The sequence below is a fragment of the Hemicordylus capensis genome, chromosome 9 (genome assembly GCF_027244095.1).
Source record: "Hemicordylus capensis ecotype Gifberg chromosome 9, rHemCap1.1.pri, whole genome shotgun sequence".
Classification (NCBI taxonomy): Eukaryota; Metazoa; Chordata; class Lepidosauria; order Squamata; family Cordylidae; genus Hemicordylus; species Hemicordylus capensis.
In genome coordinates this window covers 7766501-7787216 of record NC_069665.1, presented here as the reverse complement: position 1 = coordinate 7787216, position 20716 = coordinate 7766501, and the positions used below count along the sequence as shown (strand labels likewise).

Here is a 20716-nt window from a genome sequence, read left to right as displayed (position 1 = left end):
ACTTTTACTGAGTTTTAAATAAGGATCTTGAATAGCACAACTGGGAGGTAAAGCTATGAAACCTTAATGGCTGCTGCTAAGATTTGACTGTACAAAGACAGATATGCCATTATTCTGACTTGTGATAAGCAGCATCATGTGTTAACTTCTAATGCTCACCTGTGAATTTTAGTTGATATTGTTTGTCCAATTTTACAGTTGTATTGAAACAAGAGAACAGAGATGAAATGGATTTGTCTTCAGTTCCATCACTCTCCCTGACTCATTGTACGGGCATTAAAGGACTCTCTTCTCTCCAAACTCAGCTGCCTTCACCAGATCCAGGGCTCTCACATGATAGTTTACTTTCTGCATCACCCAGGAGCCTTGTATGCCCAGTGCAGCAAACCTATACGTCCATGGTGTCCTCAGCAGTATCCCAGTTGTCACACATCCAAGGTAGAAACATTAGTCCGGGTGAAGAGCATCCTGGGTTGACTCCAGCTGTAGTCCACCAGTCTTTTCAGGTAACATCAGCACCTTCTGTGAGGCCTTCCTATCAGCCTATGCAATCTAACGTTATGTATAATGAACAGTCTGGTCTTCCCATGAACTCCGCCTCCTCCAGTCAAGGGTATGATGCAATTTCATTTCAGCAAGATGCAGCTGTACCTCCCCTGATGAATCTTAGCTGCCAACCTCTGCCACCGATGCCATATCATTCTTCAAATCCAGGTTCAGTGTCAACTTCAGCTGGAGCAGGGCACTCTTCAGCACACTCAGCTCAGCCAAGACAATCGTCGCCTCATCTACAGTCGATGGGATACCATTGTCCAAATCCTCGGCAGAGTTCTGCAATGGCTCAGTCGCTTGGGCACTCTTCCACTCAGCTACAGCAAGTCACTTACCACTCTTCAAATCCGGGTAATACTTCATCACCATCCCCCAAACCTTCCCATTCTCTGGTACATTCGCCCCGATCTGGGCCGCCGTCTCCTCAGTTGCAGCCTATGCCTTACCAGACTCCTAGCTCAGGACCTGCCTCATCTCCTCCTCCTCCTCCTCCTCCTCCTCCACCTCCTCCAACTGCTGTTGGTCACTCTGGACAACAGTCCCCTCAAGCACATAGTCCAGGTTTGGGAGGAATTGCTGCAGCTTCATCTTTGATTCATCATAGTGTTTGTGACGTGGCTCCATTTTCACCAGAGGGGGCAGCTGTTAGCATTAAGCCTGATCCTGAAGATCAAGAGTTGCATTTTCAGACAATAGGGCTGCAAGACATCACCTTAGATGACGGTAAGTGACATTAAATGTGAGGTGTAAGGTTGAGTGGTTTCCCAACTTTGAAAGTACGTTCTAATGAAGGATTGTGTTCGGAGAGCCTGGTCCCTGCTCTGCATACGTGGCACTTGCGGGCTTTCCCATTCACTGTTGTTCTGGGAGCAACTGTAGCCCCATTCATATGCTGTATTCAGTGCATATACAGTTGTATAGCATATGCATGAAGAGATCTGTACACACACAGTTATTGACATTTTACACTCATCACATGCATAGTTGTACACTTCCTAACTGTACCCTGTATTTCCGGGGGGGTGGGGTGTTGTACTAGTTTTGGCGCCAAACCGGTTTGATCTTAACATGTTTGGTGCTGCCGGGGGCAAGCAGGATGTTTAAAAAGGAGGACAGCAGGCCCTTACCTGCTCTCCACCACCCCCATGCAGCCTCCTGCTGCTACAGCGCTCCCAGTGCAATTTAACAAAACCGCATTGTGTTCTGAGCTGCTCTTGTGATACTTTGCTGTGTCTTTTGCTAAAGTAGCTGCTCCCCTCATAATAGACTTGTTGATGCCCTCCAACAGAGAGCATACCTCTGATGAAGTTGACCAGAACTGAGTTCTTGTTACTAGCAGTGACAGAAGTTCTGCATGAACTAAATGGTGTAAAATGCATTTTAGCCAGAAAGAAGCAACAGCCTCCGTTTCCCCATGGCCAGAATCATGAGTTTTAGATTTGCATTGTATTTTTGATATTTCTATTTTTGTAATTGAACTGAAACCCAAGGATTGTAAAAACCACACATCCCCTTAAATCCGACTGACACGTTCCATGTGTTTTGACTTCTAAAAAAGACAATCAGTAGACAGAGAGAACTTATTTCTGTAAGATCATTTTGGACGTTGATATCCTTGAGCCAAATGTTAATTTTTTTAGCACAAAATGACAAATGATAGATAATCAAATGGGAAAATAAAGATTTAAAAAAACCTTTTTCATAACAGAGTCATTGTATAAGGTTACTAAATTCCTGCTCTATTGGGAAGAGTCTGTGAAGTATTCTCCCATCATACCATAGCTAAAATGACTCTTTTGGATAAGTTTCTTTCCCTACTGTTGGCCTCAATAAGAACTCTGGTGTATTGGATAGTCCTGTCCAAAAGACTCTTAGGAACTTATTTTTAGCCACTTCCAAATCAGCTATGCAAAATTAACTCTTGCTTTCAAGACTGTAGGATCAAAGTAGTGGACCTCCATCCGTGCTGCCTTCAAAAGCCCAGAACTTGCTATAGTTTGATGTTCCTTAAAATGAAAAATCCAATTTATAGTAGTTGTAAAATGAGTTCTGGGATAGGGTTTGGTTTCCTCAATATCAATATGCAATTGAGCTGTTTCTGCTGAGAGCAACCACTTGGATTTGAATAGTTGATAGATAACTATTGTCTTACAAAACAATACCACAAGAAATCTTCCAAATTGGGATGAACATTAATACACACCTACACATCCTTGTTTCTTGCCAGAAGCTGCAAGAGGCAGAAGCCCAAATGAGGGGGTGCCTAACCCGCCTTGGGGTTATCTTTTTAACGAAAGGCGGTATATAAATGCAAAAATAAATAAATAAATAAATAAATAAATAACAGCTAGTTGCTTCTGAAACTGTTTCTGGACTAGGGCTATTTTCTTTGCAACCTGCCCAAACATTCTGCAACAGACTGGCAGATGGAACATCTAAAGTCGGGGGAAGGCTTATAAAACCTTTTCTCCCTGACCAATAACACTTTTGTCTGCTGCCAAGACCCAGAAACTGCAAGAGGTGGCAGCATCAACCTGAGCAAGGAAGCCCTCCCTAGTGAGGAATTTGTATTGTAAGATTCCTTAAGAACTTTGGTTAGTAGCAAGGTAACAAAATAACCAACAAGAAGAAAAAAAGGAAAGGAAGAAAAAGACAGTAACAAAAATGTGCTAGCAGTACATGTGCTAGTAGTAGCACACATCATTTTCAATCCATGTTAGAACCAGGAAAGAACTGGTACTGGAAGATTGGAAATATGTGTAAAGCTGATCTGACTTAAGAGTCTGAAGAATTCTTGACACATAGCTGAGTGAATCCTGATTGGGAATAAGAAGGGGTTTAAGTAACTTCAATTTATAATAGATGCTGAAACTCCAGAAAACTTGCATATGCATTTGCTTCTATGCATGTTGATCTAATTAAGTAATAAACGTGTTTGCTAGTACTCCTAACACCTGATATCAAGGGTTCTAAATAACTCCATTACATAAATTTTGAAAATACTATTAAATATTTGAGAAATTTGCCTTTTTAGTGAAACAATCACTTATGGAATCTCTGCTAACCAGTTTAAGAGGTTATGTTAACCTTGAGTTCTGTTCGGTATCAGATTATGATGACCTTTTGCTAATCTTCTTTCACTTCCTTATCCGTTGTATCTCCCATTACATAAAGCTGCAGATTAGAAAGCCAAGTAATAGGCTGTGTATTTATTCTCAATCAAAGTGAGGCCTCTCTTTTGAAATGGGTGTCTCCCCAGAATAGGAGTCTGCTTTGATACTAGTCCATCATATGGTAGTCTTAGCAATATTTTCCACTAATACAGTTCTGGAGTGCTCATATACAGGTCCATGTATGCGTGATTCTGGAGATTAGGCAGAAGCCAATGTGATTATAACCCTGCTCTTGAGTCTGGCTTGTTAGCCCAAGGCCTGTCTAGTCCAGCACCCTGTTTCACACAGTGGCCCACCAGATGCCTCTTGGAAGCCCACAGGCAAGAGGTATGTGCATGCCCTCTCTCTCCTGCTGTTGCTCCCCTGCAACTGGGATTGAGAGGCATCGTGCCTCTTAGACTGGAGATGGCCAATAGCCACCAGACTAGTAGCCATTTATCGACTCGGCTGCCATAAATTAGGCCCTTCTCAAAGCCGTCCAGGCTGTTGGCTGTCGCCACATCTTGTGGCAGAGAATTCCATAGATTACTTCTGCGTTGTGTGAAAAAGTATTTCCTTTTGTCCGTCCTGAATTTCTTGGCAATCAGTTTCGTGGATAACCCCTGGTTCTAGTGTTATGAGAGAGGGAGAAAATTTCTCTCTCCACTCTCTCCACACCATGCATAATGTATAGACCTCTATCATGTCTCCCCTCAGTTGTCTTTTTTTCCGTACTAAAAAGCCTCAGATGTTGTAGCCTTACCTCATAAGGAAGGTGCTCCAGGCCCTGATCATCTTGGTTGCTCTCTTCTGCACCTTCTCTAATGTCCTTTCTGAAGTATAGTGGCCAGAACTGTACACAGGACCCCAAATGTGGCTGCACCACATATTTATGTAAGGGCATTATGATATTAGCAGTTTCATCTTCAGTCCCCTTCCTAATTATTCTAAGCATGGAACTGGCCTTTTTCACAGCTGCCCCACATTGAGTCGACACTTTCAACAAGCTGTCGACCACGACCCCAAGGTCCCTCTCCTGGTCAGTCACTGGCAACCCAGACCCCATCAGTGTATGTGTGAAGTTGGGGTTTTGTACCCCAATATGCATCACTTTACACTTACTAACATTGAACCTCATCTGCCATTTTGTCGCCCACTCCCTCAGACTGGAGAGACCCTTTTGGAGCTCCTCACAATCTGTTTTGGATTTCACTACCCTAAATATTATTATTATTTATTTGATTTCTATACTGCCCTTCCAAAAATTGCTCAAGGGTGGTTTACACAGACAAATAATCCTCTCTAATAAAACACTTGGTGTCCGTCCGTGGACGGACACCAAGCGTGCGTTCGTGCCTGGCCTGTTCTGGGCATGCCCAGAACAGGGCAAGGGAGGCACGAACGGCAGGACCCGGCGGCCATGTTGGGGCCGGGAGAAGGAGAAGTGGCCGCCGCCTACGCCAGGAGGAGAGTGCAGGAGAGGCGGCGACGCAGCCGTGGCCACGGCCAGAGGTGGCGGTGGCCGCGACGGGGCAACTGGCGGCGGGAGTGCGGGTGAGGCGGCGGCGGGGCCAGAAGCGGCCGCCACAAATAAAGGAGAGAGGCGCCGGGGGAAGAGGCGGCGGGGAAGCTGGCCGAGGTGGCGGCGGAGCCGCCACCGAGGCCTGGCGCCGCCAGTAAAGCCGGGCGGGGGGGGAAACCTTGGGGCCCGATCCCACCATTCCCATCCCCCCACCAATTACTAAGGGCCAAATTGGCCCTGAAAAATGCCGCCGCCGAACCGCCCTCCCAGCTGCCCGATCCCACCATTTGTACAGGAAAGAGGAGCTCGCTAGCAGAGCTCCTCTTTCTGCAAAGGCTCTTCTCAAACTGGCGCTTTGAGCGGAAAGGGCGTCCTTTCCGCTCAAAGCGCCAGTTTGAGAAGAGCCTTTGCAGAAAGAGGAGCTCTGCTGGCGAGCTCCTCTTTCCTGTACAAATGGTGGGATCGGGCAGCTGGGAGGGCAGTTCGGCGGCGGGGCCGAAAGCATTACTAGCGCCCGTTTTTCAACGGGCTAAAATTCACTTGTACATAAATAAGATGGAACCCTGTCCCCAAAGGGCTCACAATCCAAAAAGAAGCATAAGATAGACACCAGCAACAGTCACTGGAGGTACTGTGCTGGGGTGGATCGGGCCAGTTGCTCTCCCGCTGCTAAATAAAGAGAATCACCACATTAAAAGGTGCCTCTTTGCCAAGTTAGCAGGAGTTTGGTTTCATCTGCAGATTTGGCCACCTGGCTGCTTACCACCACTTCTGTATCATTTATGAATAAATTAAAAAGCACTGGGCTCAACAGATCCCTGGGGGACCCCAGATCTCACTTTCCTCCATTTAGAGAACTGTCTATGTATTCTTACCTTCTGTTTCCTGTCCTTCAATGAGTTAATCCACACATGAACCTGTCCCCTTATCCCATGACTGCTAAGTTTTCTTAAGAGTCTTTGATGAATACCTTTGTCGAGAGCTTCCTGAAAGTCCCAAAATGTATCCCAATTCCTAACAAATCTAAACCCCTCCTCCCGGCACCACCGTCTTATCCACACATTGAGACCCCTCACCCCCACCTGTCTCGCTGGCCCTGCACATGGTACAGGTTGCATTTCTGAGAATGCTCCCTTGGGGGTCCTGGACTTCAGTATGCTACCTCACAGCCTACATTTTGCACCCAGGACATCCCGACTAGATTTCCCAACGTGGTGCTGACATCAGACCATGACAGCTGACTACTCCTCAGCACTGCTCAACAGCCTATCTAGGCGCCGCATGACATCTGCAACCTTCACACCAGGCAGGCAAGTCACTGTGTGGTCTACATATGGGTCACAGACCCATCTCTCTATGCCCCTAACGATCAAATTGCCCACTGTTAGGAGGTCTCCACCCCCCAGAGGAGTGTCCCCTGTGCAAGAGGAAATTCATGTGCTAGCCCAGAAACTGAAGTTGGAATCTGCCCACTCAGTTCTTGCCCAATTACTACGAGGGTAATAGGATGTTATTTGCACCAAGGTAATTCCTTCATGGCTTATTCTCTATCAGCCATCCTACATGCCCCCTGCCGCCCAATCCAACCCCAGGAAAGCTTGTGTCACAGGGTGTGAGTTTCAGCTCCATTTCCTTCGAACCTCAAGAAAGAAAGAAAAAATCGTCGTATCCCCCACAAATCCTAAGTTTTGTGCCACCGTCTTTAGGAGTGCAGTGGACACCTCAAATTGTGGCAAAGCTGGGGGGAAATATTTTCATATTTCCTCTTTACCCCACGAAGATCCCCTCAGAATCTCTACTAGAGTTTGTGTTGAGGGGATATGATGATCGTGTGTGTGTGTGTGTGTGTGTTTGTGTGTGTGTGTGTGTGTGGTGGTGGTGGTGGTGGTTCGGAGGAAATGGGGCTGTGGGTTTCAAGAGGTTTACTGGCTGTGAAAGGAAACTATCTCACTTGGGAAAGCCTTTCTTTAGGCAAACTGCTATAATAGTGCTGCCTGCTTTTGCTCTTTAATTTGGACAGAGAGCTACATACTGGCCAGTTGCATTAAGTGACTGCCTAGTGACTCCTGCTAACTGAGCAAAGAGACACCTTTTAAAGTGGCGATTCTTAGATTTAGCAGGAGGAGAGCAACTGGCCCTATCCAGCCCCAGCACAGCATCCCTCTAGTGGCTGTTGCTGGTATCTGCCATGTTTCTTTTCAGACTGCGAGCCTTTTTCAGACTGCAAGACAGGGGACCATCTTATTTATGTTTTATTTTTCTATGTTGTTATTTCTCCGTGTAAACCACCCTGAGCCATTTTTGGAAGGGCGGTATAGAAATTGAATGAATAAAATATGTAAACCGCTTTGAGAATTTTTGTTGAAGAGCGATATATAAATATTCTTCGTAGTAGTAGTGGGGATAAAGGTGTAGCTCAGTGGTAGAGCATCTGCTTTGCATGCAGAAGGTCCCAGGTTCACTCCCTGGCAGCATCTCCAGGTAGGGCTGGAAATATTCCTGTCTGAAATCTTGGAGAACTGCTGCCAGTCAGTGTAGACAATACGGAGCTAGATGGACCAAGGGTCTGACTCAGTAGAAGGCAGCCTCCTAAGTTCCTGGACTGCCTTAATTCATACACAATGCTCAGGAAACTGGAGAGACTCTTGTCTGCCACTTCCTTCCAAGAATGGATGTCCTGTTATCTCCAGCACCCTTCTCCTTTGGGTCCTGTGGGGCAAGACATGGGAGACTAGGCTAGTTCTGCAAGCCCCACCAACTGCCATACATTTGGGGGGGGGGCAGCTAGGAAAGGAGCAGGCTTTCTCCCTTCTGCTAGATTCCAAAACAGCCAGAGGGGGACTCTAATTCAGGCCTGCCCTTAATAAGAGGGCAATGTATAAATTGCCCCTCCTTCCATGGCAGTGTTTCATACATTGTTCTGCTGACTGGTGGATACATCCTTTGAAGAAGAGATTTTGTGGAGGTGGTAGTCTAAATTACTCCTAGTTACCAGTCTTGTAACTGGAGAGCCATGGTTTAAAGAGTCTAGATATACTGTGTAGTTGATGGGTAAATTACATGTTGTGCTCAGTTTGTACATCACTTTGATGTGTAGTGCATAGAACCTTTATATGGTAACAATGCGAGACAATATAAACTTAGTTTACTTTTAATCCTCCCCCCCTCCCCCCCAGTTAATATCTGGCAGCTTGCTGTGTTTCTTTTGGTGATTGTTCAAGACAATATCATTTTCAATCTATAATGGTTGTCTTCCACATGTCGTCTTGATAACAAACCAACCAAGTTGCAGCTGGCTCTTCCACAGTACAGAATAGCACAAGTTAATTATATCCTGGCCTGCTGCTATAGTGAAAGTTGACATGATACCACTTCCCGGTTGAGTACAACAAAAGCTAAATATATTGCACCGCCTACGCTTATGTAGTTATGGGGACTTACAACATTGTATCTGTTAGGTTTCGTATGTAGATGCAGGTGGCATTGTGGTCGTCTTGTTTTTGAAGGCTTGTTAGTAATCGTGATGATCTGAATCATTTTTGTGACTATGTATTGGTTTACTGTAGAAACACAACTATTTAAACATTGTCTTGTTATGAAGCAAAATACCAGTAATGTTCTGATACTGCAAATTAAATGTACATCCAGATTCTGGCTGTGTTTATGCAGAAACAAGCCCTACAGATTTCGCTATGATGGACTTCCAAGTTGGAGTTCTTACAATTGCAGTCATAGTCTTGAGTCAGTGGCACATGCTGTGCTTCTGCTAATGAGTGAAGAAAATGATCAAAATGCAGGAAGCAGGCCAAGTAACCTTAGCAGTTCCTGTGTACTACAGCTTTGGAAAACAATTCCATGTACTGTATGCAAGGATCAAAGTACACTTTTGCTAACTTGCTTGTGTCAGTTAAGCTGGCGACTGGTATGCGTACCTCTGTGTGGCCTGCAAAATGTGCACATGGTATTGGACCTAGATCTTGTCTCCCTCACCCCACCCCACAGAATACCTGCCCCCAGCCTCATTTTAATTTGCCTGAACCAAGTGCCCATAGGTGAGATTAGTACACTATAAAATTAAGCTATATAGATCATTTCCTGTATTTACCCGAATTGAAGACTACTCTGAATTTAAGACCGTCCCCTTGAAAAATAGAGGTTAAATACAGGTTATACCTATATTTATCCAAAAGGAAGAGGATGTTGAATTTAAGACACACACACACACACCCCAGTTTCTAACACTAGGTTTGGAGTCAGATAAATACAGTAAATCGTGCCCGTGTATGTTGGGCCCTTATGCAAACATAAATGTCAGGATGGGGTGGTTTGGCATGATCTCGATCCTCTGTATGTGCCTTATGTACATTAACCTAAAGATCTTCCTGCCACTGCCTGACCAACTTTAGGAAAGGGCCATTTCAGCAATGCAGAGGACCCAATAGCGGACATGTGGGAGGCAATACTCTTTGAGATACCTTGGACCAGGGTGCCCACAACTTGGGTCCCCAGATGTTGTTGGACTCCCATCAACCCCAGCCCCAAAGGCCATTTGTGCTAGGGATGATGGGAGATTCAGCTCACCCCTGCCTTAGATCCAAATCATTTCAAAGTTAATAGTAATGATTTCAGGGTGCCTAGGAGAGGCTAACTTGCTAGTTGTGGTGACTGTAAAACTTACTTTGGCTCTTAGTTAGAATAAAAAGTTCCCTCCTACTTTTTTGACATGTTGCCTGCCTGTAACACTCCTGGCACTGGTTCTGTTAGCATTCAGAGCTTTCTATGCAATTTCCTTTTTGTAAGTGCAGTACAGAAGCAACGTAACTTGAGAGAAAAACTGCCTTTCTACATAGTACATAGCATTCCTCCCCGAAAAGTTGAATAGAAATGCTCTGAGCTAGTCCCAGAAACTAGCAATTACTGATTTGGAATTACTGGCAGTTCCATCAGATAACCCCTCTCTGTCTCTCCCTGCTCCATTTCTTTTCCCACACTTTCATATTATAATTTGCTTGTGTTGGAACAGAGGTTCTCTAGCTGAAGGCAGGTTTGTGTAGCTTGCCAATAGACTTCTACTTTAAAGAGCAAAAGGTGAAGCAGTTCATTAGAGCAACTTCATCAAATGTCACTTGCCACCTGTTCCCCTTATAACTATACTCCCTCAAAATAATTTTAAATGATCTGTAGGTAATCAAATAGTCTGAGGTCCCACGTCCTCAAGCTCACGTAAACAAGTCCACATCCTCCATATTCTGTTTTTCTCCCTTTCAAAGTCTGGGACCATTTGATCTTTTCAGACAGTGTCTCCCTCACACCACCCACTGGGGCCAGTGGACATCACCCTCTCGTGCTCACTGGATGGAGAAATGTTGTCTGAAAAGGACTGTGTTTTCTTGAATATCTCTCATAAAATGCAGAATGACCTGGATGTTTTATAAAATTGATGTTATTTCTACACAGGCAAAAACTTGGGAAACCCTCTAAAACTGTTCCCTATGGGCTTCTATTACTAGTTTGGCCTCGGTCAGGTGCAATGTCGCTTCATGCATGCAAAACTCATTCAAACAGTCTAAACTGCTTTCCCAGAAAACAAGTCAGATTCAGATTCATTTATTTACGGTCAACGACCAAATAAGCACTACAGCAAAATACAATAACATAAGTAAAGATTTAAAAACCAGTTTGCAGACTCCTTATTTTGCACGCCTCCGAACAAAAACAAGCAATCCTTGGAAAAAACACGTCCTATATTGATATCTGGGGTTTGTTTTGTAGTCAGTATTCAGAGGATTGGTTTCAGTTGCCTAGAAGAGCCTAGCATGCTAGTGGCTGGAACTGTATTGGGTCTTTCTTGTAGCTTGTAAGGCAAAAAGGGTGGCTGACATCCTGACTAAATTACTCGATGGAAGTCCCATTGAAATTAATAGACCAAGGTAATCATGACCAGCTTGTCCGATTAATTTCCATGGGACTTCCATCGAGTAATTTAGTCAGGATGTCAGCCATGAAACAGATGGAGGAGAGAGTGAAGCTTAACTCCTTCAGAACAGGTGGTAACTGGAAGCTAGCAGTGGTGGTCCAAAATCCATCACATGCCTCCAATTTAGAGGCAGAATTATGGCACGCTTGGTCCTGATCATTCTACAACTTGAAAATAAACAGTGTTAAGGAAAATAACTGGCTGTGAGCTCTGGCGTCACTATATGTACATATTTGTAAAATTTATTTAAGCTATTTATTTGAAGAGTTGAGTGAAAAAACACCATTAAGTTGTATTTGAGTTTTTGACTTATGCTGCTCATCAATAGAAAATCAGATAAAGATTAATTTAAAAAGGTAAAAAGGTAAAAGTAGGCTTCAGATTTTTAAGCACTTGTAGCTGTTGGCCATGGGAAACGCCTATATCGGGCAGCAGTGATATAGGAAGATGCTGAAAGGCATCATCTCAAACTGCACAGGAGGTAGCAATCATAAGCCCCTCCTGTATTCTACCCAAGACAACCACAGGACTCTGTGGGCGCCAGGAGTTGACACCAACTCGATGGCACACTTTATTTTAGCTGTTGGCTGCAAGAGCTGGAGACATTCCTAGCCCGTGGGTCCGCAGCTAAGGTACTGTGAAATGTTTATTATGAATATTCCAACTGCTCAAGAGCTGCAACTGTCAGAACATTTGACCTACAGACCAGATGCACTATTGTTAGGAAAGATAGATGTATAAATAGGAAGAAGGCAACACTATAACAATGGTGGTTGATTGACACTGTGAGTGTGTGAAATTGAACAGCTACTAGTGAATGTTTGGCTACTGCAAAAGTTCAGAACACATGCATAATTGAAGTATCATCCTTCCAAGGGGAAAGCAATCTAATTCCTAGTAATTGTACGTCAGCGGTGTCCCCTTGTTTGTGTTGCTTGTCAAAAGTTTAATCGTAATGGGCAACTGCAGCCATTGACTTTTGTTCAATATTTATTTATTTTCATTATTTATTTAACATATTTGTATACCGCCTAAATGCAAGGGTCTGGTCGGTTTACAGCAAAACAATAAAAACGACAAGTAAAAAGGATGTCTACAGTTGCCATGAGTTGCTGAAAGGCAACTACAGATAAACCTCTCCTGATGATCAAAATGGGCGGTGGGGTTCTTAGAAAAGAAGACGTTCTCTTAAGTACCCAGGGTCCAAGCTGTTTAGGGCTTTATAGGTTATAACCAAGACCTTGCATTTTTCCCGGAAACTTGTCAGCAACCAGTGTAGATCTTTTAAGATAGGAGTGATATGGTCTCTCTGGGAATAGCTTGCATAAAAATCTTACAGCACGTATAAGGACAGCAGATCATCTGGCAGTATTACAGGTTGATGATACCCTTTGTATTAAGTATTTATTAAACCAGCATCAAAACACCTTATTTAAAATAACTTTGAAAACCAAAAGTGTCAGAACAGAAATGCAAAATATATACAATCTGCTGTCACTTACCAATAGTTAGACATCAGCTTGTAATGTTGAAAATAAGACTTGTATTCTAAGTTGCATGAACAGAGTGGATTATTAGCATCACACAAGGCTTTGCCCTTAAACTGCTTTTTGACCATGCATATTAGATATCTAAGGCAGCAAAGATCAGAGCTAGGAAAGGAACAAGTACTAAGCAACTTAGCCACAATGCATGGTAGCTGTGATGCCAGAGAACACAGAATGCTAGCCATACCCGACTGTGTGTTAAGCTTTAATGGAAACACTTAGCTCTTGTTTAAAATGAGACAATTGCAGTGGTACCTATACCAGTTCTCGCATCAAGGTCCAACCACATGACAAAAAAGAGTGAAGGCGAGGGACTGGGGAATGGGAGAGCCCTTCTCCTCCCACCACCAGTCTAGTGAATTTTCACTAGCTAGTAGTAATAAACACAATTCTGTGATTGTCACTGCAGGAAGTGAGCGTTTCCATCATCTAAATCCTTTCCCACCCCATGGCAAAACTGCCAAGAAAACTATCCCTCTATGTATGGACTTTTTCAGTCATAAGTGAGAACAGACAACATAATTGTTCAAAAAGCAATAACTTTACTTTGTGAAGCAGAACGAGATGTAATTTAGCTTGTGGTACTCTGTGGCATTAAGCGGGGGAAAGACCATATATCAGAAACTGAGAAGGGAGACAGGATCTCTTCTAAATCCTGATTTTTACATGTTCAAACCTGACACTTCACATTTTGTGCAGTGTTCCTTGTAACAGGGATTCCCAGTTGAGGACTAAAATTCTCAGCACCCCCAGCTGCAATGGCCTTTGACTGGGGATTTTGGGAGCTGTAGATAACATCTGGGAATCCCTGTTACAGGGAAAAACTGACCTTGCGGCTGTCTGTCCCACCAGATAAGCAAACAGGAAGATTTCTTGGAACAGCTGTAGGATCGTCCTTCTGAGTACTAGGAGTCCCCAACTAATAAACCGATTGCATTCCAATTGTTTGGTTTTATTACAATTCTATCCGGCGCTTCCTCCAAGGAGCCTAGAGGTTATATTTATGGTTATATTTATCCTCACAACAACCCTGTGAGGTAGGTTTAACTGAGAGATAGCTGACTGGCCCAGAATAACCCAGCAAGCTTCATGGCTGAATGGGGATTTGAACTTGGGTCTTCCCAATCCTGTCCAATACTGTTGGATGTTCATAACTTGGAACACACACCGTTTCTGTGAGGGACAACTCGTTGGTATGTGCGAGTTGGCGTTTTTAAGTTGGGGACTTGATTAATTGAATGTGCTATGAAGCTTTGTTTGTAAGTATGGGTCATTTGTAAGTCAGGCCGTGTCTTTTACCAAAATGCCTCCGCTTGGAAGCAATGACTAGTCAAGAGACAGGAAAGAGCTTTTAGGTGGGGAATCTGGTCCAGTGAGAGCCCAGTTTAGCTGAGGTTGTTCTGCTACCTTTGTTTCGAGAAGTCTCCACAGTAGGGTGCTTTGCATTTTATGCCTGGAGAGATCTGTTAGAGATGGAGCCACCTGAAACAACCACCATGTTTGTTTTGCTTGATCATTGGCAGTGGAGACTTTGAAGGCTGTCTTTTTTTAAAGGCCCTGTTTAGAAACTCTTACACAGTGCGGTTTCCTATACATGTTTACTTGGCAATAAATTCCATTGTGTTCAGTTGGGCTTGCTTCCAGATAATCATGCATAGGACTGTAGTCTTGTACTGTGCATGGTTTTTTTTAAACAAATTAATATTGTAGAGCTGTCTAAACCTGTACGGTTGTAACTATATATTTAACATGGAGTGGTATTAATATCATCCAAAGTGAATGTCCTTGTTTGAGTAAGAGAGCTCTGATTTCAGAAAAATCAGGAGTGCTTTTCACCAGCTGCAATTGATTTAACAACTTTGCTTGCTTCTTGAGGAGAATGAGCTGAAAACGGTAGTACACCAGCTGGTAACCTCCAGGTTGGACTACTGCAGTGTGCTCTATGTAGAGCTGCCTTTGTGTGTAGTTCAAAATGTGGCAACCAGATCCCGGAGAGACCATATCATGCCTGTTCTTAAACAGTTGCTCTGGTTGCCGATATGTATAAAGTGCTGGTTATTACCTTTTTAAAAGCCCTAAATGCCTTAGGTCCGGGTTACCTGAGAGAGTGCCTTTCTCTGCAAGATCCCTCATTAAGATCATCAGGAGGGGTCCATCTTTGGGTGCCACTGGCTCATCCCGGCGACCTGGGATTGGGCCTTCTCAGTTGCGGAACATGCTCCCCAGGGATAAAAGAGGTCTGTCTTCCTTGAAGGCCTTCAGGAGAGCCTTAAAGAGAGAGAGCCTGGAGCCTTAAAGAGAGGAGAGCCTGGTGGCGCAGTGGTAAAACTGCCGCCCTGTAACCAGAAGGTTACAAGTTCAATCCTGACCAGGGGCTCAAGGTTGACTCAGCCTTCCATCCTTCCGAGGTCGGTAAAATGAGTACCCAGAATGTTGGGGGCAATATGCTAAATCATTGTAAACCGCTTAGAGAGCTTCCAGCTATAGAGCGGTATATAAATGTAAGTGCTATTGCTAAGTGCTATTGCTATTAAAGATCCATCTCTTCAGCCTGGCTTTTAATGATATATAGTTTTAATGTTAATTTTAATGAGATTTATTCTGGTTTAAATGTTCCTTGATCTTAATTGTTCTGTATTTTTTATTTTAATGTAAACTGCTTAGAGTCGCTTCAGGAAGAGTGGTAGATAAATAAAACCATATTTATGAGAATTAGAAAAATATTCACTCTGTGTCTTTCTCTGTTTTCTCTCTCCCCACCCCCCTTCAGTGAATGAGATCATAGGAAGAGACATGTCACAGATATCCGTGTCTCATGGAGCTGGGGTGACCATCCATTCTCCACAAACATGTTCTGCATCTCTGGAGGCAGGAATATCGGATGGAGTGCAGTAGCAACCGAGCTTGTGTGACTAAGCGATACAGAAAACTCCGCACTTTTCCTCTTAAGAATGCTTCATCCCCTCCTTAGATTTACTGTGCTTCCAACTTTGTGGCCTTGATGATCTGGAACAGTGGATCCTTGCATAGCTGTTCTTGTGGCGGGTGTGTAGGGTGGGGGGTGGGGGCATAACAGAGACCTAGAGCAGTCTAATTCTAGCTTCCAAGGATGCTGTAAAAATTATTGGTAAAAATGGACACAAAGAAGCAACACAGGATACTTTAACCTTGGAAAGGAATACCAATGAGCTTTGCTTGTTTTGTGCATTTAATAGAATACTTTTATATTAAGTGTTTAATGTATGAAGAAATATAGTTTTTGCTCTCAATATGCACAGTACCGAATGTGGGGGATTTTTTTAAATACACATCTTCGTATGCTGCTTTTCCTTAGGAGAAATATTAGGATTGTAATATGAATTTGTATACCTTTTTGGGGGGTCATTTTGAAGAGCCTTTAAGCTTATATTGTTTAAAAGAAAACCATTTTTATAGCAAAATCTTCCAGAGGCACATAAGTACCTGTCATCTTAAGCCAATGCCTTGGAAGTCTTCTGTATAAAAGATGATTAGCATTTTCTTTGGATTTATAGGAAGCAAAGCCAAATGTAGGTCTGTGTTCTTTATACATTGAAAATCTTTGGTAGGCTGCAAAGAGACCATTCCATCATGGAAATATTGGGATAGAAATGACATTCCAAAATATAACTTTTATAACTTTATAGATCCTTTTGCTAGCACAGACCCCCTCCTAATTGAAACCACTTTACTTGTTCAGAACAATTTATAGAAATGCTCATTTTTTAAGGGAAGAGTTAAGTTTCTTAGATGTATAATCCCCAATTTTAAAGCCATGTTCTGTAAGGAAACTCTCTGGTCAAAATAGTTTTTTAAGCAAAAATTATCTCTATTGTCTTGAAATCCCTCAGGCTGGGCTTTTCACTCAGTCCGTGGCTCTCTGTTAAATGAATTGAATGACTTGTATATCTTTTCACTCAAGCCTGCAACTTCAAAATGTTTTCTTCATGGCATGGTGGCATTTTATTGTTTATGGAAGTTCATCTTCTTAGAAGTCAGATTAATTGCTGTATGTCATAAAGGGAGTGTAGCAGATTTTGATGAATGAGTGAAACACATTTTGGGGGATGTGCTGGGCCCTCATGCTGTACAAGATGAGGCTTATTGTAGCTGTCAGCAGTGATCAAGGATATTATCTGCGATAAACTTCTTTTGCAAGCACCCAGTGGGATTAAGTGAGCTTGTGCCCTTGTGCAACTTCTGTTGCGCTTTCAGCAACCTACACCATCAAATAATGTTTACACTACATCTCTTGAGATCTGAGACCTCTGAATAAGAAAAAAAATAATCTAGAGGAGCTGAAACTGCCTAGTAATGCCACTGTGTATTAGTATATCGTACAACCATGTAACTTATTTGGGCCTGTCTGCTCTGGAACATGCAGGGAGTATATATGCAATCCAAACACTTAAAAGATCTGAATTCCCACTAGATAGACTTAACACAGGTGACCCTTGTTACCCGCGGTCTCGACACACGCGGTTTCATGTATCCGTGGTTGGGTCATGGGGCCAGTTTCTTTATTCATGTGATAAAAATGGGGTTATTTTTGCCTATTGGCTGTTCTTGAGCAGCAGGAAATGACTTCTGAAGTCATTTCCTGCCGCCATTTTGTGGCTCTTTTCTGCAAAATAAAACCCCCACAAATGCTTAAAGGAACAACAGTGGGAGGATTTGGAAGTTTGGGGGGCACTGCTGGAGAGCAAGGTACTGTGTATATCTCTGTGGCCCCCCCCCCCCCGTGCTTTTTCTTGTGATTTCCAGCACACTTCAGTATGCTTAGGAACCTAACCCCCCAATCCCCATAGGGTTAAGGTTTCTTTATCTGTGGAAATTGGCAGGGACAGAACCTTCGTGAATAACGAGGGCCACCTGTATCTGCATTTCTCTTGCTCTGTGTATAGCTACTGTTTTCTGGTGAAACTGAAAATCAAGCCTATTCAGATTTGGCTAACTAAACAGAATGCGAGACTCTGCACTGGGAAAATGGTGTTAGGATTTTTCAAAGCCCCGAGTTGAAGATGAAACTGACTTCCTCTGTTTTTAGTTGATTTACATTACAACATAAGTCTTAATTGTTTCTGAAGTTTCCCCCCCTATAAAAAGGGGGCAGCAACAAAACCAACTCTTACTCTCATGGTATCATCACCAACTTGCTTGCCGCTGCCAGACTGAGCAGACAAGACTGAGCTAGATGGACCAAAGGTCTGACTTGGTAGAAGGCAGCTTCCTCTGTTCCTCCAGCTGACAGGGATTAAACTGTTGTCCTGGAAACCTGAGTCGGGACTTTCCTCTCCCCTTGCCTGCTCCAAGTCCCCTGCTTCTCATGTACCAAGGCAGTAGTGGCCCAACAACCATTGTCTGCAAATCAGATTTGTTGCTTGAGAGCAAGTTGCCTTTTAATTAAGTAGGTTCAGCTGTCTTTGCTCATCTTCAGGGAAAACCTGCCCCCATAGACAGTTTAGGATTATGGTGCAATTTGGATTAAAGTCAAAACAGAGATGCATTTTTGTTAGCGTGCAAGGGAAGGAAACGAAGCTGCCTTCACACGAAATGCCACCGTGACTGTTGTAGTTTGGTGAACTTGTTGGTGGAGCCACTTTGAATTAGCACCCAAGCTATGTAGCATTCTCATTCATTCTGTGATAGTCCTCCATTGCCGTGTACAAATACTAGAAAACAACGGACTTAAAAGGTAGCCCTGCTTTCTTGAAGAAGGCAGTCCCTCTGTGGTGCTTCTTTGCAAGTAAATCTGTCTTCTCTTCAGTGGCTGTAAGCCGTTTTAGAAGTAGCTGCAGTTACAGCTAGCTGCTACCCTTCACTAAGAGCATAAGCTGTTTATAGTTTGGCTGTATTCCGGGTTTCCATCTGACAGGCCTGCAGTAACCAAGGGTTGCAGGGAGGTTTGAGTTCTTTGTACTCAAGTTTCATGCTCCTTGGTGGTGGGTGGTACAGTCTCTTTCCCCGCCTGCTTAGGTGGTTTAAATTTATAGTGTACCTGTAATGTGGGAACCCAAACAATCCCAAGTTGCTATGCACTAAGTGAGCAATCCATCCAGCCCTGCAGCACCCAGCCTCTCTCCAGTCCAGCCAGGTTTGCCGAGGAGACCCTTGTAAACTCACTGGAACGTGGAGATTTTGCAGCAGCCGTCTTGGTGGATTGTTCCCGAAACCTTCTGATGCCTTTAAACCTTGATGCCTGTAGATGTAGAAATGCTTTCCTATTTAAAGCAAGACTATAGATTTTTTGGGGGTACTATAAATTGTATTTGCCTTGTAAAAGCTTCAGTACAAGGGTCTTAAAAAAAATTTTTTTTTTTTTGCTTGTGTGATGCTATAGATATCTGTTAATCTCTAGTGTAATATAGTGGAAATAAAAGCACATGCTCTCCATTGGACTATGCAAACTACAGTTTTCAACAGCAGCCTGTGACTGGCACTTTGGCGTCTACTTCGCTAGTCTCTTTGGCCTCCAAATCAACAATTGCTTTCCTTGCTGGCCTCCAGATTTTTAAATATTATGGAAAGCATTAATGAAGTCACTCTCTTACAGAAAGAGTGGAGGTTTTGTACATCAAATAAGGGGATATTGAGTGGCCCATTTGACATGGGTACTAAAAGTAGTTTTGGTTTTACCAAAGTTTGTCCACAATCTGGCAACCATGATGATAAACTCTTGATTATAGAGATGGAACTGCCATCCTTTATAAACCAAAGATTAAAGGAGGAGGGGGAAGAAAAAGACAAGCTTTGTTTAAATGCAAACAGAGCTTTGAAAACTCTATTTTTGATACACAGAATGAATGTCATTCCTTGAGGTTTGGAGATTGTTCAAATTGAAGTTTTATATTTAACAATGTGGGACAATGATTTAAGACTAAAGGTTACATTCTAGATGTTTACAGAGCCTTGTATTGTACTTTCACGTACATTTTGTGTATTAAACCTTTTGTAACTTATGATTGCAGTGCTATATGCAGAAATACAAAGGGAAGAACTTGCGTTTTAGGCTCTTGAATCATAGTGTTGAAATAAAGGAGAAAATTTATACGTGTGTGTGTGTTTCTCCACTGAAGTCTATATTCCGTTCTGGGAGACTTCTCATGCTTTGACATGTTCTGTATGAGAAAGTGGACTATTCTCATGTCAATTGTGACTCCTGGAAGACTGGTCTGTGAGCCCAGATGACCCTAAGTACTTGCAGGTGATTCATTCTGCAGTAGCTTCATTGTACCACTACTCTTGCTAACTGAACAAAGAGAGAGCTTTTAAATAGGTGGTTCTCTTCTGTTTTGTAGAGGGAGAGCAACTGGCCCTATCCAACCCCAGCATAGCACCCCTCCAGTGGCTGTTGTTGGTGTCTGTCTTATGTTTCTTTTTAGCTTGTGAGCCCTTTGGGGACAGGGAACCATCTTATTTATGTATTTCTCTATGTAAACCACTTTGAGAATTTGGGTTGAAGAGTGGTATATAAATATTTGTCATCGTTGTAGTAGTCTGAGAGCTGATCTTCCATGTGTTGCTGGTCCTCCGTGAGTCACTTCCATACATCTGTAGTAGTGTGGACATTTGCACTCAACCATGTGGATGGGCAGGGTCTGATCATGTGGGTCTTGACCAGTGTTCTCCCTAATTCTTTTCATCTGTGTGTGGAATGAGTTTTGTTCTCATATCAAAGCAGTGTGTGCGCACATACATTCAGAATGGGGCCTTGTGATTCAACCTGGAAAAGGAAAGATTGTGTCACTGAGTTGGCGTCGACTCCAGGCGACCACAGAGCCATGTGGTTTTCTTGGTAGACTACAGGAGGGGTTTACCATTGCCTTCCTCCTGCGCGGTATGAGAGGATGCCTTTGCTGTTGTCACTGAAGTGGCCATCTGCCTCCAGCGCCTTCCTATATCACTGCTGCCCAAATGGATTTACTAGGCACAGTTTGGGAAGTACGCC

General features: G+C 43.3%; 1 protein-coding gene across 1 annotated transcript in view; it reads left to right on the top strand.

Moving 5' to 3' along the window:
* NFATC3 (nuclear factor of activated T cells 3) overlaps positions 1–20257 on the top strand; it is an 89036-nt gene extending 68779 nt beyond the window's left edge. The window contains exons 9-10 of the mRNA XM_053271321.1: positions 199–1275; positions 15521–20257. Coding sequence (XP_053127296.1) covers positions 199–1275; positions 15521–15645 — 1202 coding nt within the window. The 3' untranslated portion in view covers positions 15646–20257. The remainder of the gene's footprint in view (positions 1–198; positions 1276–15520) is intronic.
* The last annotated feature ends 459 nt before the right edge of the window (positions 20258–20716 follow it).